The sequence below is a fragment of the Halichoerus grypus genome, chromosome 5 (genome assembly GCF_964656455.1).
Source record: "Halichoerus grypus chromosome 5, mHalGry1.hap1.1, whole genome shotgun sequence".
NCBI classification, from domain to species: Eukaryota; Metazoa; Chordata; class Mammalia; order Carnivora; family Phocidae; genus Halichoerus; species Halichoerus grypus.
The window spans coordinates 184,467,986-184,494,218 of NC_135716.1; the positions used below are offsets into that span (position 1 = coordinate 184,467,986).

Below are 26,233 nucleotides of genomic sequence, written 5' to 3' on the forward strand. Positions count from 1 at the left end.
CACAGGGGATTGGGGATGATTTGCACGAGGGGGATGTTTGTGGTCAGGGGCTCTGGAGCAGGGCAGGGGGAGGCAAGGCGGCGGGCTGACTGCAGAGCAGTGGACAAGGAGGGTCCCGGGAGGCCACGTGTGAAGGCTGCCACAGCCGTGGAAGCAGAGGACAGCCCTGGACCTTGGGAACTCTGCACAGAAGGAGGGGACAAAGTTGGCCCACCGCCATCAGGGGCTCCTCTTAGGGGCTGCCTTCTTTTTCCTTCTGACAACACCCACAAAGTCGGCTCACACACTGCATCCAGCATCACCCGTGGGGCTCACTCCCCAAGTCAAACGTGGTCTGAGATCACAGGGTGGCAAGGGTCACCAATGCGTGCTGATGTCCGGCTGGGTCCCCAGGCTGCTGGGAAGGGATGGTGTTTCCCAAAGCTGACCTTGGGGGTGCTGTGACGTTGGGGTGCAGCGGCTTTCCTGCCCTTCCCACACACCTTCTGTCCCCCCTTTGCATCAGATGCTTTAAGCACCGTCACCGGGATCCCCCGGGGCGGGCGCCTCCTGGGGAAGTAGCAGAAGCTGCAAGCGGGAGTGATGGAGACCAGACAGGTCTGGATGGGAGTGGGGGGCCCAGGCCTCCCCAGGGGAGGGCGCACTCCAGGCTTTAGGGTGCGCTCCCTCAGGGTGCTGGAAACGGCAGGCCTGGGGGACCAGCCTGCCCCAGGTTCCATCTCTGCTTCTGCCCCACCACAGATGGTGCTCAGGCAGCTTAATCTCTTTTGTTCTCTACCTCCTGATCTGTAAAATATCTTAAGAGATAAAAATAAGTGTACTATACACCCCAAGGAGTTGTGGCAAGGATTGAATGAGATAAGGCCCAGGGCAGCGCCAGTACGTGAGAGTAACAGGCCCGAAGCCAGTTTCAAATCACAATCCTACCCTTTACAGGCTGTGTGACCTTGGGCAAATCACTTAACCTCTCTGTGCTTCTGTTTCTGCCAATGCTGAACAGGCTATTATTCCTGTTTCCCGGAAGTGTTGCATGCGTACAAGATTTGACTGAAGTGAAGCACTTAGACCCTGGCTCGTGGGGAGTCCACCACCCATCTGAGGTAACCCTTAGTAGGAAGACAGGAGTCACAAACTGGACCGCCCTGCATTTTCCAGGGCTCGGGTGATGAGTGCTCTTTTCTTCTAAGAAAGCAGCCTCTGAGCTGCCGCCTTTTCCCTCCACCCAGAACAAGTCTCGGGGTTCAGGAGCTCTGTGGATTGTATTTGGATCTGAATTGTCGTGACTGAAGGGGACTTTTGCGAATCACTCCCGTTTTTCCCGGGCTGAGCAGAGTCCAGGTTTGGGAAGTGATCGCCTATGAACGCGGCTAATTGGAGCGCGGCAAGGCCCTGCTCACACCACGCAGACCTTGCGTGAACCGCTCCGTGCAGCCCGCTCTCTCCCCCACCAGATCTTTGATCCACATTTCGTAAGGGCATCTTGCCCTAGAATTATGAGCACAGAAATCAGAGCAAGAATCTTCCGTGTTCTATTTCTGGCCCTGACACAGACGCCAGCGTGTGGGCAGATCATAATGCCAGAATTTTCTCTGGTCTCTGGGAAATAGCACAAGTCACAGTGGCCTTCTCCTGCCCCTGCCACCCGAGGGGGACGGGGCTTGTCTTGGACCGGCCACGGGTGGGTCAGGACGCCCTGGACCTTCCCCCCAAGGCGCGCCCACTGGGATTTCCTATGCTTGGGAGCAGGGTCCGTTCTCCTTGCTTGCTTCTTCCAGAACGGGATCAAAGGGGCTTTCGGAACAGGAAAGCAGCTGTTCGGCTGCATGTGGTTCCCACTGGATGCATCTTGATGAGGACGAGGGGCCGGCGCCATCCTGCTGGCTGGGGAGGTCCCAGCAGCCAGCACAGAGCTGGGCACTGGGTGTATGAATGAAGGATGGAAGAGATGAGCAAACCCACGGGACTCTCTTGGCACCTTCTCCTTCCTGTGTAACCTGCTTCCAGACCCAGGGTTTGGAGATGATTCTCAGAGCAGGTGGGGCCTTGGGCAAGTGCAGACCCACATTTCCCCTTGTGTGATCCGAGCTTCAGGGCGTGCAGGCAGTCTGGGGGGAGCATACTGTTCCTATAAAAAGTAAATCAACTGAAACTCTGAGCCAAGCCCCGGGGAGGTGGCGGGGGTGCTCCTGCCTCCGGCCTCAACACGAACAGAGAGAAAAGACTGGGGAGGGGGCAGCCCACAGGGGCCAGGAAATCCCATGAAGATTCCCAAGGTGCAAGTAAGTGTCTTAATAGCTTTTCAATTGTCTTCCACGCTAATATGCTCTGTGGTGGCCCACTGGGCAGAGAGGAGTCCAGAATCCTATTTCAGCTCGTCTGGGGGAGTCTGGAGCAGAGGGGGCCCCAGGCAGGCACCCAGGTCAGATTCTAGCTCCATGATCTGTGTGCCAAGGGTCACCCCATATTACAGATGCGACAGAGGCCGGGGCCGAGTGGCTCGCCCCAGGTCTCTCAGGGGGGCCAACGAGGCCCAGCCGGGCCGGAACTGCAGGGCGGGCGTGGGTACGCTTCTCTCCAGCGTCTGTGTGCTGCTCCTGGACCTGCATGGTTTTCTCAGTACGCTCAGACCCCAGGGGTCCTTCCACCACCCACAACCCTCCTCAGGCTCTCTGGGGAAGGCAGCTCTCCCCCTCCCTGCGTGTTAGGGGCTCTCTGAGCAGGGGGTGGTGGCAGAAGGCTTGTCCCTGGACCCTCAGAGGCCTGTGGGAATGTGCTCACTGGCCCCGAGGGTGAAGGACACTTACATCCACTCCCTTCCTGGTGGAGCCTCTCTGTCCAAAGGTACATCCTGCTGCCATTCCAAAGTTGGCTCTGCCCCCGCCCCCGTTGCCTTTACAGTGAGACCAGGAGGGGAGGCACCCTGGCCTCTAGGGAGGGGTGCTGGGGGATGGGCAGCAGGGGGAGGAGAGCCGAGCTGCTGGTGACCCGCCCCCAGCCTCCCGGACAGATGGAACCAGGGACAAAGGGGGAGGTGGGCATCCTCCCAGGAGCCTAGTGTGACTTTGGCTTTTCTCTAGAAACTGTCAGGCAAAGAGGCCACTGTATGAGGGTCTCTGCCTTTGTCCCAGGGGTGCTAGCCCTTCTGAGGCTCCACGCAAACAGCACCCCGAGTCCGAATGGGCTCGCTCCACCGGGGCCTCCATAAGTCACCTGCTTCTTTCTCCTTCTCAAGCTGTCCCCGCAAGTCTGACTTGCTGATGGCTGACCAGAAGGGCACCTTCCCTGCAGGCTGACCCCGCCCCAGCCCCTCAGCCCCTGCCTGCCTACCTCATCCTGTAGTTTTCTTCCCTTTGCTCTGCACACCACCACCTCCCGACATTTTTATTGAGGTATAATTGACAAATAAAATTGTATACATTTAACATGAACAACGGGATGCTTTGATCTCCTTAACTCTTCGGGGGCACTTAAAGATGCAAAGGGAAGGGTTGTATCAGGGCTCAGAGATGGCGGCGTCTGGAAAGAGTCTATGCGTGACAGCTCTTCAGTTACTTAAAAAAAAAAAAAGCAAGCAGTAAAATGTTCTCATGATAAAAGCTTTTGCAATCTCAATCTCCTTTTAATTTTGGGAGTTGAATCTGAGTGAGACTAAGAGAAGATACACAGGGGAGAAGCGAACATGCTTTCTGCTTAGGGGGAATAAGGGATGCAGGCAAGGTTTGATCCAGCCAGGCAGGGATGAGAGCTGCTCAAGCACTGAATGCAGGAGGCAGTTGGGATGAGTGTCAGGTGTTGCTCGAGAGGTCTGTTCCTCCTTGAGCACCTCTGGGTGCCCAACTCCCAGAGGCACCTGACAGGTGTGCAAGAAACACTTGTCTCCACGGGGAATGGGGCTGCCCCAGTCCAGCAGCTGCAGGCTCAGGGCCGAAGGACCAAAACAGCTGGTGTTTTCCCCCTGGGAGAGATGTGTCTCCCCTCGACTCTGGCCTGAAAGGCAGGCCTTGGGTTCTGCGGTGTCACCCGCAGCAGCAGAGCACGGAGGGCCCACAACGTTCCCGATACCTGGGTGATCAGGAACGACTGCAGGCCTCCCCGGAATCGATCCGCACGAACAACAAATGCAGCAGGAGAAGTGGAGGCTTGTGTTTTTGCTTTTCTTTAAAATTTGTAAAAATGAGACCAGATCAAGAGGGAGGTAGGCGCCCGGCTCGGTATGCCGCAGATTAATCCGGCTTCTGGAACAGCCGTGCCGAGCTGCTCTGTGATTGTCTTTCAGCGTCTCATGAGTTATTTTCCCCCTGAAGCCAAAGTTAACAATAACATCAAACTTTACAAGAAACCTCTGCCACCAAACAGCAGCAGGCTTGCCTTCCCGCCCCCATCTCCTCCTCGGATAAGACGTTAAACGATCCACGTGTGGTCGGGGAAAACTCCAGAAACTCCTCTGGTGGGTGAAGAGCCCGCCCCTGCTCAGGCTCAGGCTTTGCTCCCGAGGGCCCCAGGGCCGCCGTTGCCGCCGACACAATTTCCTTGCTCAGAGACAAGACAGGAGAGCCGTGTTTGGTTGGCAATGGGGTGCGGAAAGAAGGGGGTACTTCCAGGGTTGAACTTTGTCCCCCCCCCAAAAGATGCTAAGTCCTCCCGCCCAGACCCTGTGAATGGGACCGTATTTGGAAACTGGGCCTTTGCAGATGTAATTAAGTCTCTCTAGATGTCATCATCCCGGATTATCTGGGTGGGCCCTAAGTCCGATGACACGTGTTAGGACTTGAATTGTGCCCCCCTCAAGAGATATGCTGAATTCCTAGCATCCCCAGAGCTCAGAATGGGACTTTACTTGGAAAGTGGGTCTTTACAGGGGTCATCAAGTTAAAATGAGGTCATCAGGGTAGGCCCTGACCGAACATGACCAATGTCCATATGAAAAGGGAAATTTGGACAGAGACCCGCGCACAGAGAGCACCCTGTGGAGACACAAGGAGGGGACGGCCGTCCACAAGCCCAGGAACCCTGAGGCTACGGGAAGAGATGCCTGGAGCGGATTCTGCCTCACAGCCTCAGAGAACTTCCCTTGGCCCTCCAGGCCCCAGAACGGGGACAGTAAATGTCTGTTGCTCAGCCCCAGAGAGACTCAGAGGTCCCTACACAGAAAGACACCCCCCCCCCCCCCCCCCCGGAGCTCTTACTTGGCTCCAGCTGATGCTCTATGGCACCACATTGGGATTCAGCAAACAGGCCTGCACGTGGGCCAAGAAGGTCATCCTGAGGGGGACACAGAGCCCAGGAGCCAAAAGACGCAGTTGTCTGGGAGGGGCCTGAGCATGCAGCGTGTGGGCAGGGGGCTCTCTCGCCCCAGGGGCCCGGCCCACACCTGCAGCTACACCAGCAGACCGTCTGGGTTAGCGGGTGACAGCCGTGGGGACACACGCCCTGTGGAGGGTTGTTCCTGCTCTGACCTGCTCTCCTGCCACAAGCAAAGGGAGGACCTGTCAATATCCAGGCCGGGAGCCAGGCTGCTTGCTTATTCATTCACTGTCGGTGCTATGTACGGGTGGGAGTCGAGATGGCTGAGTTTATTAATTAATGATCCATCTCTGCTGTTGATATATAATTCATTTCAATGATCTTTCCCAGGACACAGCACAACCATGGGCCCCGCGCTAGCCCAGGCTCGAAGGAAGAGTGTGGGGGGCTCTGCACACGTCGGAGCTACAGGAAGACCACCAGGGGGTCTGCGGCCAGGGCTGGAGGGCCAGTGGACACCCTGAGAGCCCTACATGTCTGGTGACACGCCCGGCAAGGCTGATGACAGAGCCCCCAGGAGGGCGGGTCGGAGGAGGAGTAGGTCTCAGAGACCCTGGGCGCCAGAGGTGTCCAGTGGGGGCCGGAGATCTCCCATGGTGGGGCTGTGTTCTCATCTGGAAGCTCAACCAGGGAGGGGCCCACTTGCAAGCTCATTCCAGACTTCATTTCTTCGCGGCCGTGGGACTGAGAGGGATGGATCTGTGCTGGCTGCTGGGGGGGGGACAGTCCTCAGCTCCAGAGGCTGCCTGCAGTCCCCCGGCCTGTGGGCCTCCTGTCCCACCACATGGTGGCTGCTTCGTCTAGGCCAGCATGAGAGTCTCCCTCATGAATCTGCTGGCAAAGTGGGTTCTGTATGAGGGAAGGTAACCAGAGGATAATGTCACCTGTCAGCCTTGCCATATTCTACTGATTGGAAGCAGGTCCCAGGCCCTGTTCATGCTCCAGGCGAGGAGACCCCACAAAAGCACCTACCCGGAGGTGGGGATCGTGGGGCAGACAGGCCAGGGCAGGGAGAGACCAGAGAGTTCCTGCTCCATGTTGTTGTGCAAGAAGAGCTGATTAAAGGAGCCATGAGTTTTCTCAGCCACAGGACGGATGGCAGCAGAGGGGATACACTTGGGAGCCCTGAAAACACACAGGGCAGGACATGGGGCCAGTTGGTTTACAGGGCGTCCTGGCTCGGGGCCCAGAGGGACACAGCGGGAGTCGTCTACACAGCATTCGCACATCAGCAGGGTGGCCGGCGTGTTAGGAGCAGGTGGACCCCAGGTCTGAGCAACGGCTCGGCGTGGAAGAGACCGCGGCCGTAGGCAGCGCTGTGCAAACGGCTCCGGCAGGCGGGGGGGGCCTCCGGGGGCCTTTCGTGGGAGTCTCCCCCCTACACCCGGAGGAAGCAGAGATGAAGATGCCCGGGGGAGACGTGCCCAGCCCCAAGCTTCAGCTCAGGGCACGCCTCCGCTCTTCTCATCCATTTTCTCTCATCCTCACTAAGTCAAGCAGCACTCACCGAGGCTTTGAAACCCACCTTCAGAAACATGGAACCTGACCACTTCCGCCCGCCCAGACCATCCACCAGGAAGCTCCCGTGGCTCCCAAGCTGCCACCCAGCCAGCACCCACTCCCCACGGACAAGCCGCACTCGGCCCCGGGAAGCAGACTGCTAGCAGCCCCTCGTGGCTCCTGGGGAAATCTTCCCAGACTGCAATCGCTGAAGTCTCCCCCACCTGATAGGGAAGGCAGAATACGAAATAGGTATGTTCAGAACACACACCAGCCCTGACCACTGTGAGTTCGCAACATAGGCCCCTGGAGTGGTGCCCCCAAAGACACACATGCACACAAGCAAGTCATGCTCAGCTTCTGCTACGGGGTTCCACGGCCTGCCCCCCACTTGTCTTCATCCCCATGGGCCCTGGAGTGCATTTTCTTTCCACCCAGGACTGTGGACTGAATTGTGTCCCTGCAGTACCCAATGTGCCCTCTTTAAGGAGGTGGCCAGGATAAACACGGTCGTATGGGTGGGGCCCTGATCCTACGGGACGTGTGTCCTCCTAAGAAAAGGAAGAGTCACCAGAAAGCCTTCTCTCTCTACACGCACAGCTGTGCCATAGAAGACTTTCCTCCTCGCTGCCTGCTGGTGGGGGGATGCCCTGGCCAGTCTGGTCCCAGAGCCCTGCCAAAGAGGACTTCACACCTGGGTGGGACTCCCCGCCGCAGTCTGCACCCCAGCTGCAGGGGACCGGTTAGCGGGGGCCCAGCTGAGTGGCTCCCAGCTTCCCTGCTACCCTGAGCGTGTGGGATGGCAGGCAAGCAGCTTCATTCTCTTCTCCAAGACTCGGCTGTCTTGCTCGCTCTGGATGAGCCGGAACTGCTCCCCACATTTGCACATGTGTGTGGCGGCGGATGCCGGCGGGCGAGTCCCGGGCGGGTGGTGCCCACGCAGCCCCGGTGGGCATGTACTTCGGCACGAGTGTGGGGGTCTGCACAGAAGCGGCGCCTCCTCTCGGCCCGGGCTCGGGCGACTTTCAAAGGCGCGGCGCGTTATTACCCCGTCTCTCCTCTTCATGTCCTCTTTCCCTCTCACTAAGGGTCAAAGACTGCACAGCATCCCACCCTGATGAATGCATGAGCACAGGAGTTGCATTTTTCCTCTGTTCAGAAAAGCAATGCGAGCCAACTGTGGGCCAGGCGCTGTGCTAGGAGCCGGGGCGCAGGGGATGTGGGACCTGGGAGCAGCAGGTTGGTTTCTTCCCCTGAAGGAGCTCCGGGGCTGGCTGATCACCCAGGGAAAGTGCTGAGCATGCAGGGGTATGTGCTGCTATTGGTCCTGGGTGGTGGGGCGTGTGGGACAGACGTCCGGGCAAATGGCCATAAAATGACAGAAGTCATGGTAAACGCCACGAAATGGGGACAAAGAATTCAGGGGGCCCTAGAGGTGTGGGCGTCAAGAGGAGGAGGGGGAGGTGGCCCCTCCAGCTGAGGGAAGAGCATAAGCCTGGCCAAGGAGAGGCCTCCCGGATGCTCCGGAGAGATCCAAGGAGGCCCCCTCCCACCCTCCCTCCTGCTGCCCGATTCTCAACACAGGAGCCAGAGAGGTGCTTCCCCACCTTGGGGGAGGGGCGGGAGCTTAAGTGTCCCAGACAGTGAGGAACGGCCCCGAAAAGGCAAACTGCAGTCGGGAAGAATCGAGAGCTGGGGTGTGGCATGAACCTTCAGGACTTCCTGCGAAACGTGAGACCTCCTGCCTCCCTCTCCTTGCCCCGAGGCTCTGCGCCCCACACTGCCCCCCAGGTCCGTGGAAGTCTGGGACCACGGCAGGGCGGAGTGGAGTGCCTGCTGAGGTGCCTGAGAAGGCCTCCACCCCCTTACACCCCGTGGCTCCTCGGCTCTGACGAGTCAGCCTTCCACCAACCGGAAGGCCCTGCCCAGCCCTGCTGAGAGCAGGCCGCTGACCACTGGCCCGTGCTCTGGGTGCGGCACCAGCCCTGGGTCTTGGCCCGTAGGCCCTAACCGGCCACCCGTGTCCCCATGGAGACAGACAGAGCGCGCATTCCCAGTAAAGCCCGAGCCTCGTTTCTGAGTCTGCGTCCGAGTGTCTGCCAGGAGCAAGGCCAGTCTTGGTATGGGTTAGAGACGGCGGTGGGTGTCGCCTCCATGGCCTCAGCGAAGGCTCTGAAGGAGGAGACGCCCCCGCTGCACCTGGGAAGGGCGGACGGATGGCAGAGGACGGCCCCGCGATGCTCAGTGCATCCGTGGTGTTTGCGGTAACAGCGACTTTTGGCTGCAGCGGGCGCGGGTCTCAAGGCCCCGGGGGAGGGGTGCAGGAATTGGCGCAGGCTGGTGTCTGGGAGGCATCCTTCCGATTCCTCTGGCCCGTGACATGACCAGGTGAGGATGCCGAGCTCCCCTCCCCAGATGAGGGACCTCCGGGGAGGCCGGGGACATTGCCAAAGCCAGCGGGACAGGGCCGGCCTGCACGTTTGGGGATGGCCCTCCCACAGCCCCTGTCTGCACTTGGGGAAGCACCCAGTTCCTGCTCCTGACCAGGACCTCCTTCTGCCCTTCCCACATCCAGCCTCCCTTGTGCCAGGAGGCCTCTGCACGAGCCCCGCATCCCCGGGCCCACATCCTCTCCCAGACGCCGCTTCCCACCAGGCAGGCCCGGCTCACATGTCCCCACCTGCATCTGAGACGGTGTCCGCGTACCTGCTCATCGTCGGTCCCCACCTGGGGACAGCAGCGCTGCAGGGCGGGGCCCCTCCACTGTCCCTCGGGGGCACGACCTCCCCCAGCTCACACAGAGCTTCCCAAGTGAAAAGGGGAAACGTCTGGTGCCAGGAAAGCGGGATTTCCCAGACAGACTGACTTCTCCTCACGCATCCTGCTCCCTCCACAAACCCAGCCCATCCTGCGTGTCGCTCAGCTGTGCGCACAGGCGTGGGCCGTCCGGCAGCCATCGGGGGCCGTTCTCATTCCGCACAAGGACTGTGCTTGCGCACCACCAGCACCCGAATTCATCCTGCCCTGGACGCTTCACACTGGCAGGCAAGCCCCCTCCCGCTCCCTGGCGGGTAGCAGCAGAGGCTCCTCCCCACTGCGCCTTCCTTCACTTCTGGTCCACCGTCCCCAGCACGCTCCGGCCGGCCTTCTTGTCAAGCCTCCAAGCCAGCACCTCCGCGGGGGACAAAGTGACGGTCACCTCCGTGCTCATCCCTCGTCTCCCAGGAGCCCTGATGTGGGACCACGTCCTCCCTACTTCTCCTCCCTCCCTCCCTCCTGTTCCTTCCCTCCCTCTCCCTCCCTCCTGTCTGCTCCCTCTCCCTCAGTCCCCCTTCCTCTCTCCCTCCTCCCCTCCTCCTCTGTGAGGTGCTTTCTGCCCCAGGTTTCTCTGGTCCCACCCTCCCCCATTCCTCCTCCCCAGGCACCCTTCCTTGTGCTTTGGGGACTCTCTGGGGCCCTGTCTTCTGTCCCTGTCCCCCTCGCACACCGTCCACTCTCCCTCCAGGTGATCTCAACTATCCACAGGACCTTTGAAACCACCCAGACCCTGATGGCTCTGGGGTCTCCACCGCAGGCCAGACCTTCCCCAGCTGCAAACACGCAAGTCCAAGGGGGCCCACAGACGGCCCCTTTGACAGCTGATTCAGCAGCTGCAGTGAAACCGGGCCCCCAAGGGCTGCCGGCCGCCCTTTCCCATCCGCGCCCACCCCAGCTCAGGACAGGCGCCACTTTCTTCGAAGGCATAAGTTGCTCAAACCAAACGCTTGGGAAGCCTTCTAGATTGTTCTCTTTCCCTCACGTCACGCACCGAGTCCTCAGCTTCAGGACCGTCCACAGGGTCAGCCCACTCTCTGCTCCCCCCATTATCCTCAGACTAAAGCCCGGAGCCCCCACGACTGCCTCCAAGCCCCAGCCCAACCTCTGACCTCCCTGCCCCCCCGGCCATGTGGCCCGCCACACCACAGCCCTTGCGTTGCTTGTCACGCTCCCAGCACCTCGGCTCCTGGCCGCCACCCTCCTTCCCCGTTCTGCCCCCCTCTTCTCATCCACTGGTCTCAACTCGAGCATCAGCTCTCTGCCCCAGGCTGTGGGCATCCTCCCCACACACCTGGGGTCACCTTACTCATGTTCGGATGTGTGTCTGTCTGTCTGCTGCCCCTGGAGGGGACAGAGACTGTGTGTTGTCTTCTGACGTAACAACACTGCCTGACACATAGTAGGTGCTCAGGAAACGGTTCAGGTGGATGCTCGAGTGAGTGAAGGATGGATCTTCAGGGCACAAGGGCCAACCAGAGGTCAGACATTTTCATCTCTGACTTGTTTGTGAAGCTCAGTATATACAAAGCGTTTTTTGCAAATGGAGGTGGTGTTTTCTCCAAGCCCCCCAGTGGCTCCCAGGGCCTCGCGAAGGGCGGGTGGGGTGAGGCTTGGGCCAATGCCCTCCCCAGGCCCGTATTCTTCTCCAGCAGGACTGGGGCAGATGAAGGGCCTGCGATTCTCCCAGCTCTGGAGAAAACCCCCAGGCACTGCTGACCCCTGGGCAGAGGGGGGGATGTCGGCCCCCTAGCCGGAGCGGATGGCCGCTCTTCCTGGGTTGAATGGTAGCGCCATGGAATAGATATGCCCTCGTCCTAACCCCCCCGACCTTGTGAATGTGACCTTATTTAGAAGAAGGAACTTTGCAGATGTGATGGCACTTAGGATCTCAAGGCGAGACCATCCTGGATTCTCAGCTTGGGCCCTGATGCAACGGCTGGTGTCTTTATAAGAAGGGGAGAGACACAGACACAGAGGGAATACGCCATGTGAAGACAGAGACACAGGCCGGGGTGTGGCCAGGAGCCAAGGAACACCTGCCCGTCACCCCCAGCTGGAAGAGGCAGGAAAGACCTCCCCTGCCCTGCAGACTAGGAGAGATCTAATGCCTATTGTTTCAAACTCAGGTGCAGATGGAAGCTGGTCCTTTCTGCGCAGTGTGTGGATGGGGGCAAGGCCACCTGTCTCCGGGGTGGGAGGCTGCCTCTGGAATGTCTGGGCCGAGAACAGGGATTCTCGGGGGGTGGGGGCATCTAGGAATGTGGGGGACGTTTCTGGTTGTCACAATGACTGACATTATTTGCGTAGGGGGCAGGACGCTACCTGCCCCACAATGTATAGGACAGACGTGCTCACCCACGGCCGGCCCTCCGTTCTGTGTGACTCTGAACGTCCTTCTGCTCACTCCTGCTATAAATGCTCAGAGAGCCTCCTTCTGTTCCACGTACAGACCCAGAGTATTTTTTGCATGGTTTTAATAAGCACCAAAGTTTCCAAGAACACAACCACCATGTACGTCGAAAGAAGGCTGGATTATTTTTGTCCCAAATGTTGCCGGGAGTTGTTCACCATTTTCCCAGTCACCTGCCCCCCCATGCTCAGACGGCACACCTGTCTTAGCTCGCGTTGCCCTCAGGTTCCTGACGATGCCACACGGGGGTGGGGGGTGAGCCTCCGACGACCTCACCACACCTTCCGGTGAAGACGTGCACGGAGGAGCATCTATCAAACATCATGTCACATCACGTCTCCTCTCAATTCCACTGAGGGCATTAGATGAGTCTGGAGGACCATCAGCTTCGGTCGGTTATAGTTTCTCCAAAAAGGGGCACTCAAAGTGAGTAAAAGGGGGTATTACCAAGATGCTTTGTAAACTTGGGCCCCCGGTCTGGAAGGGCAGGGAGCTAACTCTAGAGTGCTAGCTTTTCTTCCTGCCCCACTCCTTAGACGATGCCGATTCTCTCCTTCCCGCAGATGTGGGAACAGGGATGGGGACCCAGGTGTGGCTCTCAGGGGCTCTGCCTCTAGCCCCAGGACACATCCCTGGGGGCTCTCTGTTCAGCATGTGAAACCACACAATGGGGGCCTCCAACTCTTCCACCCACCTGCCGTGGGCTCTGCTGATGGAGAGGCCTCCCTGGAGCTTCTAGAAGGTTCCTTCATCACTGGACCTCACATATGGGCCAAGAACTTCCGAGGGACTAAGGCAATCAGCTTCCTCTTGGATTTAGGTCCCACTCAGGATGCCCTGATGCCTCAGGCAGCAGGGCTGTGTGTCGAGGAGGGACCCTCAGCATCAGAGAAGGGGCCCTGACCCACTTCCCCCGACTCACGAGAGGCTGAGCCTCCCTGAGCATCAGCCCCACCGCCTTCCATGGGCAGTTCTGAGAACATGAAGAGTGAAGCACAAGTTTGGCAATAAGCCACTTAAAGGGATGTGTGCAAGGGACAGTCTGCTGAGAAGCCAGCTGGCCCCTGGCAGAGGACACGCTGACCGACGCTCCAGCAGACAGCCCCCCCTAGGCCGGGCCGCTGGACATGGTGCTCCCCCCTGGGCGTGGGGGCTGCTGACCTGGCGAGTTATGGGGCTCTGCTGATGGTTTCCCAGTGGGTCCGACTGCCGAAATCCTTCCAGGACAGAGAAAGGTCATGAGGCAGCTAGACCAGCATTGGCCAGGCACCTGCATGTGCTCACCCCAGCCCCGTCGGGGGATGCTAAAGGTGACAGGGGTCCCGCTTCCCCAGCACCAGTGCCCTTCCCTCCCCGATGGAGCCGCAGAGCCAGGGGGCCTTCATGCACCCGGGGCCCCTGACACTCGCTGTGTGTGCCCAGCTTTCTATGCGGGTGAACTCAGCCACGTCTCAGAACCACCCCTCGAGGTGGAAATTATTTCTCAGTCTGCTGTCAAAAAAGCCGGCACTCCCTGAGGTCATGGGGCACAACAAGGGCACGCCGATGGCCAGGGTCGGTGGGCAGCCAGGGCCTGGGTTACGCCTGGGTCAGGGCAGGGGCTCCCCCCGTCAGCACCAGCTTCACCGCCCCCACGTCCCATCCTCGGTCAGCTCAGCAGACATCTCCGCCTCTGCTCCTGAGACAGACTGGGCATCTGACGGAAAGTTCTGGAAGAGAAACTTAATCCTCTGGTAGTACTGATCATCACCTCCAAGCAACAGACTCCAAGGCGGAGATTCACTCAACCACATGGAAAGCCAGGACCGGGGAGGCCTTGTCTTCCCGTCTGATCATACGGCCCGACCATCACGCGTCTGCCTGTGATCTTGGCTGAGTCTCCAGAAGCAGGCGGCCGCCTCGGGGGTGCGCCGAGCTTCCCCTGGAACCACCTGCCCCGGGGCTGAGGGCAATGCCTCTTGCAGCAAGTGCATGCACGTGGGGCCTTTTCAAGCTGGCCACCCGCCATGCAGAGCCGCTCCTGGGCGGGGGTGGGTGACTTCTCCCACTCACCCGGCAGCTCAGAAACCCCGGCTGCAGCTGCCTGCCCCACCGACCCCAGAGCTTGCTGGATCCACCGCCTGGAGTGACGCTGGAAGGGAGGGGAGGGCCAGAGCCCACCAGCCTTCTCCTCTCACGACAAAATGGCAGGGCAGACCATTTTCCTAGCTGTGGGCAGAAGGAACACAGAGCCTCGGACGTTCTTATGGACCGTTAGAGCTGGAGGAGGGGCCTCAAGGGTTTTTCCTCCAGTGTCTTTCTAGATGTGAGGAGACTGAGTCCCAGGCCACCTGCTCTGCTGCCTCCACCATGCAGGCCTCCGGGCTTCTGGTCTCCAGAGTGCTTGGTGCCCTCTGCCCTCCCCAGTGCTCTGCCCATGCATGCCCTCCCCATTGGTCAGGACCAGCCTCATTCACTCTCCAGGAAGCCTAGTGGGACCCTTCCCACTAGGACCAGCCCCCTCCTCCTTTTACTGGGTTTTCAGAATCAGTGTGCAATTGCCCAAGCTGGGGCTTTCTGACATGTCTGCTCCCGTCCTTAACTGTCACTTCTCTCTTGTGAAGCCTTGTGTCCTTACCTGTCTGACTTTCCCAAATAGATTTTAAACTCTTTGAAAAGACAGCCAGGGCCCCGGTTTTGTATCCCTTCACGTCTCCCCCACCCTGAAGCGTGGTATTTCATATCAACCAAGTTCAGAGCTGACAGTTCCCTGCACGACAGATCAGAAGCTAGAAATTCCAAAACCAGTCCTCTTCACATCGTCAAATAATTCTAAAAATAATGTTCTGTCTAATATTTAATCTCTACGCTCAGAATCATTCCCCTGTGTGTGGATGAAAACCATAAATTCAATTCACTGTATATCACACTGGTCTGTTATCCATCCCGTGTTTAGTGAAGCGATGGATGTCAGGAAGTCACATTCTGCGGGGGTGGGGGTGTCGCCTGCAGCCCCCCAATACCTGCATCACCAGCAACCCCGCCTGCCGCCCTTACGGAGGACCAGTGTCAGTTCAGGCCCCTTCCCACAGCTCCTAGGGCTGGGCAAAGGGAAACAGAGAAAGGGTGCTAGGACAGGCACTGTGATCCCACGAGAACTCAAGTAACTTCCTGACCCCTAAACTCGCTCTCAGGAGAAGGAGGCAGCTCTGGCAGAAACAAAGAAGTCTAAGAAGCACTAGATGCAATAAGCTGGGGCAAGGAACACATTAAAGGGAAATAAAGGTAAGCCGGTGATACAGTCATCTCCAGAAGACTTCGAGACCAGCTCTAATGAGTCGGAGCTCATTTATCCATTTGGTGTGAACACAGCTTTGCTCAGCAAAAGCAGAGGAGCGCTCTGGGAGGTTGGACGGGTGCAGAGGGCTGTCGGCAGACGCGCGCCATCCCACCCATGCCACAACGGGTCACCACGCGAAACCAGGCGCATCCATTCCGACGTCCCAGTTAAGACCCTAAAGCCCAGCCTCGCCAGCTACAGAGTGGGGGATGTTTAGCGAGCTCCAAACACTCATTTGTTCGTGGATGCTCTTATCCCAATTAAGCCACTCAAAACTTTTGAAGTTCATGAGTCATTTGCTTCAAATATCTTTAAATTAGGGATGGATTCACTTCCCTGGTAGCAAACACCCAGCAAGTTAATTAAAAGGGGCTCAGCATTTAAACCACCATCACAGTTTTAAACAGAAGGAGAGGAGCACGTCTCTCCCTATCACAGCTGCTCCTAACTCTCTTCCACTTCTATCCCAGCATTTTGAAATATTTCCCAACATGAGACTTGCTCCCAGGATTGCTCTGCTACTCAGGTCAGCTGACCATCAGTGTGAGAGAAGAGGACACCAGTCTGTCCCTCCTGCTTACAGTGGGACACACCTAAAGGACACTGAAGGCCCTCTGGTGACAAGGACAAAGCAACTTGGAAATCATCCTTGGAAACGCATGAGTGCATCCCAATGTAAAAATTACCAGGCAGGATGGGGATGACATCTGAGTCCTCTCTTCCTTGAGCTGCTGGGTGTCACGAATACATGACTGATCCAAATGGGAACATACCTTGAATGACCATTAACGGAGACCTTACAGGGCTTCGTAGCCCCTCCTGGGTGGTGTACCTTCCAGAGCTAGGAACACGGATAGTTGAGGAAAGCATCAGATGTATCTGAGCAGGCTGGAGAATCTCAGGGTCCAGGGGCCAGCGGGAAGGCCTAAGAATGTCAGGTCCCAGAAATCTTTAATGAGCACTAGCTGTATGCCATGCACCCACAGCCTAGGAGATCCGCAGTGGGCAAATGCAATAACCAAAATCAGCTGGCTTGAATTCCCCACAGCTCCCTTTACGAGTTTTAAGATTAAAGCCCAGGAAATGACTTTGTGTTTTTCTCCCAGGAGACTTTGTGATTCCAGACTCAGAACATGACCAGCAAGAGAGCTGTCACAGGAAGATGGTGCTTCGCTGTGGGGAGTCCTCCTCTCTCGACCTCAAGTGAACTCCTACCCCATCTGACAGTCACCCTCTGCCAGCACCATGTGAGGCTGGAGCTCAATGCCTCGGTGAACCTAAGCCAGGTGATTTTCCATCCCAAGCAGTTCCTAGCTAGTGCCACCTATACCTCCACAAAGAGCACCAAGGTCAGGGACAAGGATGTGGGACTTCATCAAATGATCTCATCAAATGACCCCATAATGGAGCAGTAAATGTAGCAGCAAGCTAGTGGTAGCAAATCATCACAAGAAAAACAATCATTATTACCATCACTATCACCATCACCACCATCACCACCACCTCCTCATCATCATCACCATGAGCCTCATCACCATCTTCACCACCATCATCATCACCATTACCACACTCATCATCACCATTGTCATCATCACCATCATCACCACCAGCATCATCATCACCATCACCATCATCACCACCATCATCATCGTCACCACACTCACCATCATCATCATCACCATCATCATCACCATCATCATCATCATCATCACCACACTCATCATCACCATCATCACCATCATCATCACCATCATCATCATCACCATTGTCATCATCATCACCATCATCATCACCATCGTCACCATCATCACCATCTTCACCATCATCACCATCATCATCACCATTGTCATCATCATCATCACCATCATCACCACCATCACCACCATCACCATCATCAACATCACAATCAGCATCATCATCACTATCATCACCATCATCATCACCACCATCACCATCATCATCATCACAATCAGCAGCATCATCACCATCTTCATCACCATCATCATCACCATATTAACAGCAGCAAACATGTAATGAACAGCTGTTATGTGTCACGCACTGACCACCTGGCATATATTATCTCACTAATCTTTGCAACTTTATAAGGTGGTTAATTCTGTAATTCCCACTGAGGCACACAGAAGATAAGCAAGTTGCCCAAGTTCACACAGCTAATACAAGAGGAAGCCAGAAATTCGAAGGCAGACACTCTTATCCACTACCTTAAAACTAGGAGAGACTTTCCAATTACTTCATTTATGGGGTGGTCTCTGGGAGAGGGGCCGTTTGATGATTCCAGCAGCTATCCCACGTAATATTCACTCCTGAGGGATTTCAGAGTGCCCCAAATCTCCAGCCATCTGCTTTTCTATGCTCACTGATATCTGTGCTCTGGGCAGATGGGCCAAGGTAACTTTCCCCTTCAAACACCTCTCTACAGAAGCAAAAATAAAAACTCACAACTCCCCAAACCTGATTCTAAAGACATCCCTTTGGACAACAGAACTGACTTAACAAATTCTTCCTATCGCTTTCCAAAACCTTAATTCTGTCCTTTGGGGTGCCCTCAGTGGTGAGTGGGCAGAGCTGGTGTGTCTCAGATGAAAAGACTGCCATGTCCCTGGTGGCTTGTTGGCCCCTGACACCTGCAGGCTTCTCCTTGGAGTCCTTCTTGCTGGGTATAGAAGCACCTGGCATGTACGCAGGGTTCTTAGTTCATGCTTGATGTTGTTCTACCGAATCCTCACGACAACCATTTGGAAGAGATATTTCTAAGCTTTAATTTTTCTGGTGAAGAAAATGAAGCCAAGAGAGAAGAGAACGTCCCCAGGGTCACACAGCTACCTGGAGCTGAGTCCAGATTCGCAGGCGGTCTGCGGCTTGCAAGCGCATACGGCATGCCCAGCCTCCTGGACCACCGCGCTGGGATCCCCAAGACCACCCTTGCCGCCCTAATCCTGTCTGAGAAGGGTGAGCAGCAGAAGTGCTCCACAAAGAGTCGAGAGCCCAGGTCTATGTGTGGTGACTGCCAGGACAAGGGGGATTTATAGGGCTCCCGCCAGGGCTCTAGGTGGCTTGGGTCACTTTTGTGGGATTGGCTGAGCTGTGACGGACCTAGTTAGAGGTGTCACCTCAGCACTTCCTGTCTTGCCTTGCCTTGGCCTGGATGCCGAAACCTGCTCACGCCCCTTCTCAGCATCCAACATCACTTCCCAGAATTAACATTTCTCTGCACTAAAAGCAAACACATGTATTCCCGCCCCCCTTTAAATTTGTTTTGCTAAACAAATTAATCTAGCACCAGATTATATTATGAAGAACCATAAATCTTTTCCAAGATAAGCATCTGTCGAGTTGGATTAGCAACATCCAATGTACTGTGAATTAATTTGCTGAGCCTTCTAATGCTGTCCCGAGCATTTAACTTTAGTAATAACAAATGTAATTTGGAATAAATGGGAACTTGTTTTCTCGTCCGTGCCTGTATAGTAAGTGACGTGTGTAGAGGGTATGACAGTAAATGAATGCAGCACTAAATTCTATTATGATGATGGCTTGTGAGTTTATTGAGGTAAAAACAAATGCTTTCGTAAACTGCTTTCGGGCACCTGGCACAGATGTGATGGACGGCAGGCTGTGTGTGCACAGGTTCTGGACAAAGACTGGCCGGGAGACAACCCACGACCCCCTGCAGACCTTCTCCCGCCGTGCTCCAAGCTCACAGCCTCTGCCCCTGAGTCTGGCCCTGGCCCCTGGCGTTGAGGTGGAGCTGGGTTTGCTTTCAGGGATCTGTTGCTCTATAGGGAAGAATTGCTCAAATATAAAAACTGCAGTTCTCTCGTCCAGGTGAAGGAAGGAAGTAGGTCATGGAACAAAAGCCACCCACTCTATGAAAACCTATCCAACTCCTGACCACGGCCAGACGCAGCCTCATGCGGATGCAGCCTGCAGGAAAACCTATGCTGCCGACAGACCCTGGGCAGCAAGTCTCTTCTGTCCGGGGTCCTGAAGAGGGCCTGCATGGGGACAATGGACCCCGAGGCCTCAGGACGTGGAGAAGCAAACAAACAGGGCGCGGAGGAGGCCACGCGGCAGCCCCACCCCTTCGTGCCGACACGCTGGACTTCACATCCCATTTTAAGAGCTAGCCAACCCTGCGGCTTGTCTGGGATGTGCGTACCCAGATCTGATCTGTGAACATCCTGCTCCTGGTGGGGCGTGGGGTCGTGGCCTGTTCCCAGAAGCAAAGGGGACCAGAGGTGGGCTGGAGCACAGGGGTCCCGGACTCTGCACACGCCCTCAGCCTGGGACGAGCCTGTGGCTAGCCCTGGAGGGACGGGCTGTGGCCTGGGAGATTTTCAAGGGCCACTCCTTTAGAAGCAACTGGAAGAGGAGGTAGAGGAGAAGAAAGGAAGACAAAACTACGTTGCAGTAGATTATTTCGAGGTAACTGTCCATATGCACCCAGAGCAACGGGCAGAGGACCCAGAGCCGTTTGTTCTGACCCCGTCCCCCAAACACCCGCGACATCGCCTCCAGGGAAGATACTCCCCAACCCGAGCCAGTTTGCAGAGCCTCAGCAAACAACCACAGGAAGTTCTTCCTTATACCTGACCTAATCTCTTCTGCTGCTTAAAGTGATCCCTAATTCTGGGCCAGTGTGGCAGTCGCCCCTCCACAGGCCACAGCCTTGAAGGTTTTTGGGTACTCTACTTGGGCCCTAATTCCACCAGCAGGAGTGTCCGCATCTCACTGCCAGGCTGGCTCAGAGGTCGAGGTTCTACCATTTGGGAAGACGTGGCTCTGTGCCTGGCGGGGTCTGGACGCCCATGACACAGGCAAGGCGGGCACAGCGTCTCCTTCTAGGCCACCACTATGGAGAGACCCTGTCCCGTCTCCCTTCCACCAGCCAGAAGGGCTTGGCTAGAGCACAACCCGCAAGTCCACGGACACACATGCCCCCTCTGTCCCCAAGGCCGCCACCCAACCGTCAGCACTCTGCCGCTGTTAGGTTTCTGCCGCTGAGAAACGGGGAGGCCTGCCACGCAGTGTCACCGGGCACAGTACGGCATCCTTCGTGGGCCACACCCCCAGGGCGTCCTCCCCCCACCAACCGAACCCCAAGCAGAAAAGAGGTGGGTGTACCTGAGGTCTCCCCCAGAATCCGTGGGGGCTTGACGTCTTCACCATCGTCTTTGCTGGGACTGGTGGAAGGCTCCGTTGTGCTAACCCCAACCGGGATCCTATTCCTGGGGCCCAGGGGCTCAGTGACCCCCTTAGTCTGCAGCGTCGTGGAGGTGGCCGTGGTGGAGGGGGCGGTGGTGGTGGCCACAGTTGTCTTCCGTGTCTGTGGGATGGAGGCCGTGGTGGGGCCGTAGAGCCCTGGAAATGTGTTGGATTCCGGGGCCTCCTCCTCCCCCGTGGGGCCCCAGGCGATGAACTCCGTCTCTGTGGTGGGCCTGCTGCCCCGGAAATCAAAACCGTTGAAGCCGGCCCCCTGCAGGTGCCTCTTCTCCCTCCGCAGGAGGGCCTGCTGGTCCGTGGTGGCCCCGCTGCCCGCCGCGGGGGACGGGGACGACGAGGAGGAGCCAAGGGAAGGGCTGGATTTGGCAGCGGCTGGGGGCTTGGCGAGCCCCCCTCTGGGCACCAGGGCGGCCACCTGGTCCCTGGGTCTGTGCGCCCGTTTGGCGCGCGGGCTCGGCACCTGTCCGTGGCTGCGCTCCACGCGGGCCGGGCGCGGGCTCCACACGGGCACGGGGATGCGCGCCGCCTGTCCGCTCTTCAAACTCCACAGCCGGGGCGGCCGCTGCGGCGGCCGGGGAAGGAGCCGGAAGTCGGGGCCCGGGCCCAGGGACTCACACGAGGGCAGATCCATGGCGAGCTGAAACATGGCTATAAGTATCCAAGCATGGCTTCCTAGGGAGCAGCCCGGCCAGCGGATGGACATGGAACTGCGTGGAAAAGAGAGAGCAGTGTCAGGTGGGGGCTCTGGGGGCTCCGCCGGCGGTCCCTCCACCCCCACCACGACACGGAAGCGCTCTTCTGGTAATGAGTGCTAATCCTAACTTCAAAAGGGAAACCGAAACCCTCCATTAGCTGACTTCACAGCCCTGCTGCAGTGCCACCTCTTCATCAGCATCTTAGAAGCCCTGTCCCCATGCACCTGCTCCCAGGAGCCGGTTCCCCCGCCTGCACCTCACATCTCTTCCCAGGAGCATGCAACGCACATGGCTGGTTGACATGACGCGGGAGGGAAACCGAGTCTCAAAACCCCCAGCTCAGCCGACAAGATGACCTCAAACACCTTCTGTTCCCCACTCGGCTTCTGCCCAGAGTTCATGAAACGGAGACGTGGAGAGGACGTGAGGTAAGACGACGGCAGAGCTGGGGGCTCGGGTCACCCCTGGGTCCAGGGCTGAGCACCTTCCTCTGTGTCACAGAACTTACAGACCCAAGGTGTGTGTCTCCCTGAGGCCTGCGAGGACGGGGGTTCCACCCTCCGCGTGGCTGAGCCCACCGGACTTCACGGGGGGCCCGAAGGCCAGGCATCTCCCGAGGCCCCACCCCATGCTGTGGTCCGCAAACCCCACCCCCACCTTCTCAGGCAAATGTGCGTATCTCACAGCACGCTGTGGCCTCGGATGCTTACGCTAAGAAAGCTGCTTATTTTTGGCCTCCTCTGGATTTTGTTCAGGAAAATGAGATCTGCTGTGGATAAGCTGGAAGTTTATTGATGCACCAACCCTACCCAAGTGCTGTTCTGTTGACATTTCGGCTTCCCCTATTTATCTTCAGCGCAGGTGCCCTTTGAAACCCCATCATCCACCTGCTCAGCTCCAGGCTCGGCTGGAGAAGGGCAAACCCCACACGACCCGGGGAAGATGGTGGGCGGGGGGGTGCACGGAGCATCACGTGAGCACTCAGAGCACGGCAGACAGACCCAGGGAGGGCTTGGTGTCCCCGGGGCCCACGCTCCCTCTCCAGCTTAGGTAATTGAGGACTGGGTGCAGGCGCCATTCGAAGTCAGTACTCGTCACCGGCGTCACGTCTGAAAATTGACACGGATCCAGAATGTTAGTGGCTGGTGCGGGTGGGGGCGGGCGAGGGCGTTGGGTGCGCCGAGCCGCCAGTCTGGAAAGCTGCTCAAGACCAGCCCCGTAGAAAAAAAGGCTTGGCAGGTTTTTTTTATGAGGTTTCGCGTGACTTTAAAAGGGAATAAATCAGTGAGTGAGCAGTGTGTGGTGTGTGAGTCATGTGTGCGTGCACACACGGGAGTGTGTCTCAGGACTGCGTGCCGCTGATGTGTGATAGCACGTCAGTGCCTGTGAAAGACAAATGTACAAGTGGGTGTGAGTGTGTCAGCAAGTGTGTAAGAGCGCGAGGCCGTGGGGGGTGTCTGTGTGCCTGTCTGTCACATATGCGTGTTTGTGCCTGTGCGGGTGTGGCTGAGTGTGGGGTTCATGTCAGTGAGCGTGTGTGTGTCAGTGAGTGTGCAAGAGCGTGAGTCTGTTGTGAGGCGGTCTGTGTGCCTGCCCATCACATATGCACATGTGTGTGCATGTGCGGGTGTGGCCGTGTGGGGTCTGCATGTCGGTGTGTGTGTGTGTCAGTGAGTGTGCAAAGGTGGGAGTCCACGGGGGTGGTCTGTGTGCCCGCCTGTTATATATGTGTGTGTGTGCCTGTGCGGGAACGGGCTAGTGTGGGGTCTATGTCAGTGAGCGTGAGTGTGTCAGTGAGTGTGCAAGAGTGTGAGTCTGTGGGGGTGGTCTGTGTGCCTGTCATATATGCATATGTGTGTGCATGTGTGGGTGTGGCCGAGTGTGGGGTCTGCATGTCGGTGCACGTGTGTGTGCACGTGTCTGTGTGTGAGCCCCCCCTCGTTCGCACTGAGCCCCACGTGCCCGGGGCCGCCTCTTCTCTGGTGGGTAGTTAGGCAGGTGCCGCTCCCTGCCTGTCATCAGGATGTGGAAAGGAAGAAACTTGTATTAATGAGTGCTAATTACCGAAAAGGACTAATCCCCAAATAAAAAGGGCCCAGTTTTTTAATCAGAATGAAAGTGCTTTGCTGCAGAAATTAGGAATCGCTCATTATGCTAATGCCTCTGCACCGAGTTTCTGCCGGTGTGCAATTTCTCTGCACAGCCCGCCAAGCTCTGTGCAGGGACCAGGGCCTCTGTCACCACACACAGAAATTTAGGTCAGTGCAAAACATCCCCGTGCCCACGGAAAGCACGGCTCCTGTGGCCACAGGTGGTTCAGTGAGGATGGATGGTTTAGACCCTCTGGTTCTCCCACCACTCTGCATGTTTGGATGGGAGCCCAGCCCCCAGGAAGTGGGACACTTCTTTAAGCAAGAGCAGTGCTCAGCCCAGAAGGCCCTACCAGGCCCCACCAGGTCCTACCAGGCAACACCAGGCCCCACCAGGAGACGCCAAGTCCCACTAGGCCCCACCAGGCCCCACCAAGAAACACCAGGCCCCACAAGGAAACACGAGGTCCCACCAGGTCCTACTAGGCAGCACCAGGTCCCACCAGGCCCCATGAGGCCCCACAAGGTCACCAGGTAACCTCAGGCCTCACCAGATCCCACCAGATCGCACCAGGCCCCATGAGGCCCCACAAGGTCCCACCAGGAAACCCCAGGCCCCATCAGGTCCCACCAGGCCCCACCAGGTACCACCTGGCCCCACCAGGCCCCACCAGGTACCACCTGGCCCCACCAGGCCCCACCAGGCCCCACCAGGTACCACCTGGCCCCACCAGGCCCCACCAGGCCCCACCAGGTACCACCTGGCCCCACCAGGCCCCACCAGGCCCCACCAGGCCCCACCTGGCCCCACCAGGTACCACCTGGCCCCATCAGGCAGGCTGAATGAAGAGCAGCCACGGGCGAACCCGAGTGCCATCAGTACTGGGAGAAATATTGCCCCAGGAAATTAAAACCGCAGACCCCAGCCTGTGCTTGCTTGCCTGCCCCAGCATAACTTCACATACAGGATATTTCTGTCATTTTTCACCAATCATGAGCTGTAATTGGTTACCATAGAAACCCCCTCATTTCCACGCCACCCGGCTGTTATGCAGAAAAACCAACCGATCGCAAGAGCGAGGAGAGCTTGCTTTGTTTCTCTTCGAGTCCGGTTTCTTCCTTCTTAAAGTGATGGATTGGTCCAGAGAGGGAATATTAGGAGGGCGCGGGGACAAGTCAGGACAGAGGCTCCTCCCCACCGCCAGCCGCTGGGACACGCCGGGCCAGCGTCCGGGGCAGAGAGATCCCCTCCTATAGGGAGGTCGGGGGCCGATTCTGTGGCCTGCAGGGACCGGTGGTCTCTCCACGGGTCGAAGGTCCCAAGCCTGGACCTTCAGGCTCCCGAGGTACACGCACAGCACTTGTCGGGATGACGCTGCGTCCTGCCATCAGGGGATCCAGCCACGCGTGCGAGGACCACATGAGGGGCACCGCGGGACCTCGCTCTCCATCCTTCCAGCTGGCCCAGGAGGCCTCAGTTTTGGCCACAGCCCTCCTGCCCAGGGAAGGCGCCGTGGCGCTGTCAGCCACTTCCCACGGGGGTGGAGGGCCCCTCCGAGGTGCGGGAGGGAGGCCCTGCGGCTGTCAGCCCCACGGCTAGCCGTCAGAGTTGCCACGGGACGCCCCAGGGAGGCCAGGCCACAGCGCAGGCAAGCAGAGCCAATGCCAGCCCCCCCAAACCTCGAGGGCATCCACAGGCCCCATAACAACACACCCCCACCTCACACCCACGAGGACGGCTACAAGCACGAAGCCAAGTCCAAGTGCTGGCAAGCACGTGGGGACATGGGAACTCGTGCACACAGTCAGTGGGAACGTAAAAGGGTGTTGCCGCTACGCAGAACAGCTCAGCCGTTCCTCAGAGACTTAGTTCCCGGATGACCCTGCATTTCCACTCTTGGGTATAAACATGAGTCCACACAAAAATGTGTGCACGCATGTTCACAGCAGCGTTATGCATGATAGCGGAAAGCAGAAACCGGCCCCAGCGTTCATCAGGTGGATGCATCAGGAAAATGCGCTCTGTCCCCACAGGGGAACGTTCTCTGGCCTTAAAAAGGACAGAAGCATCAACACATGCAGCGACGTGGCTGGAGCTTGAACACAGTGCGTGAAGGAGAAGCCAATTACATCAGGCTACACGCCGTCCGAAACGCCCAGAATCGGCGAATCCGTAGAGACAGGGAGTAGATTCTTGGTTGCGGGGGGGCTGGGGGAGGTGACTACTAATGGTTATAGGATTTCTCTCAGGGGCGACAGGAATGTTCTGGAATTGATAGTGCTGATGGTTGCACAACCTTGTGAATACATTAAAACCACTGAACTGCACCCTATGGGGGGTGAATTTAGGGTACGTACACCGTAGCTCGAGAAGCGGATGTGTTCGAGGGTGGAGAGACCAGCCTGGGGTGGGCTGCACGGCCTCCTGCTCTGGTGCGGGCCCTGGCAGGTGGGAGGAAGGACGGGCCCAGGCTGGAGCCGGCGTCGGGGCAGAGAGCGTGCGTGAGATCTTTCAGGCTTGTGCACGGTCCTCGCAGGGGCCCGGGCTCGTCTGCCCGAGGAGGGGAGCGTCCCAGCTCCCCCTCCGCCACCGGCCTCGTGCACATCAGGCTGCAGCACCATCCCCTTTATTTTCTGGTTCACAGCTTTCTTGCTTCTCCCCCTTTTAAATTTTTATTGAAAGCTTTTTTTTTCCCTAAGAACACTTTCATATGATTCAGTGGATTGAGATTGAATTTGCTTCCTTCTGTATATTTTCTTCACAGAAGAAAACCGCCGTCAATTAAGGGAGACAAAGACTTGTCTTCCACTTACGGTCGCACTTTTCCCCAGAGGGCTCGCAGGCCAGGCCTCC

At 57.6% G+C, this 26,233-nt stretch overlaps 1 protein-coding gene across 1 annotated transcript in view; it reads right to left on the bottom strand.

Annotated features, from left to right (window-relative positions):
- Window positions 1-26,233, bottom strand: part of AJAP1 (adherens junctions associated protein 1) — a 128,662-nt gene that overhangs the window by 50,575 nt on the left and 51,854 nt on the right. Inside the window, exon 2 of the mRNA XM_036089546.2 lies at window positions 20,496-21,301. Within this exon, the coding sequence (XP_035945439.1) occupies window positions 20,496-21,301 (806 nt within the window). The remainder of the gene's footprint in view (window positions 1-20,495; window positions 21,302-26,233) is intronic.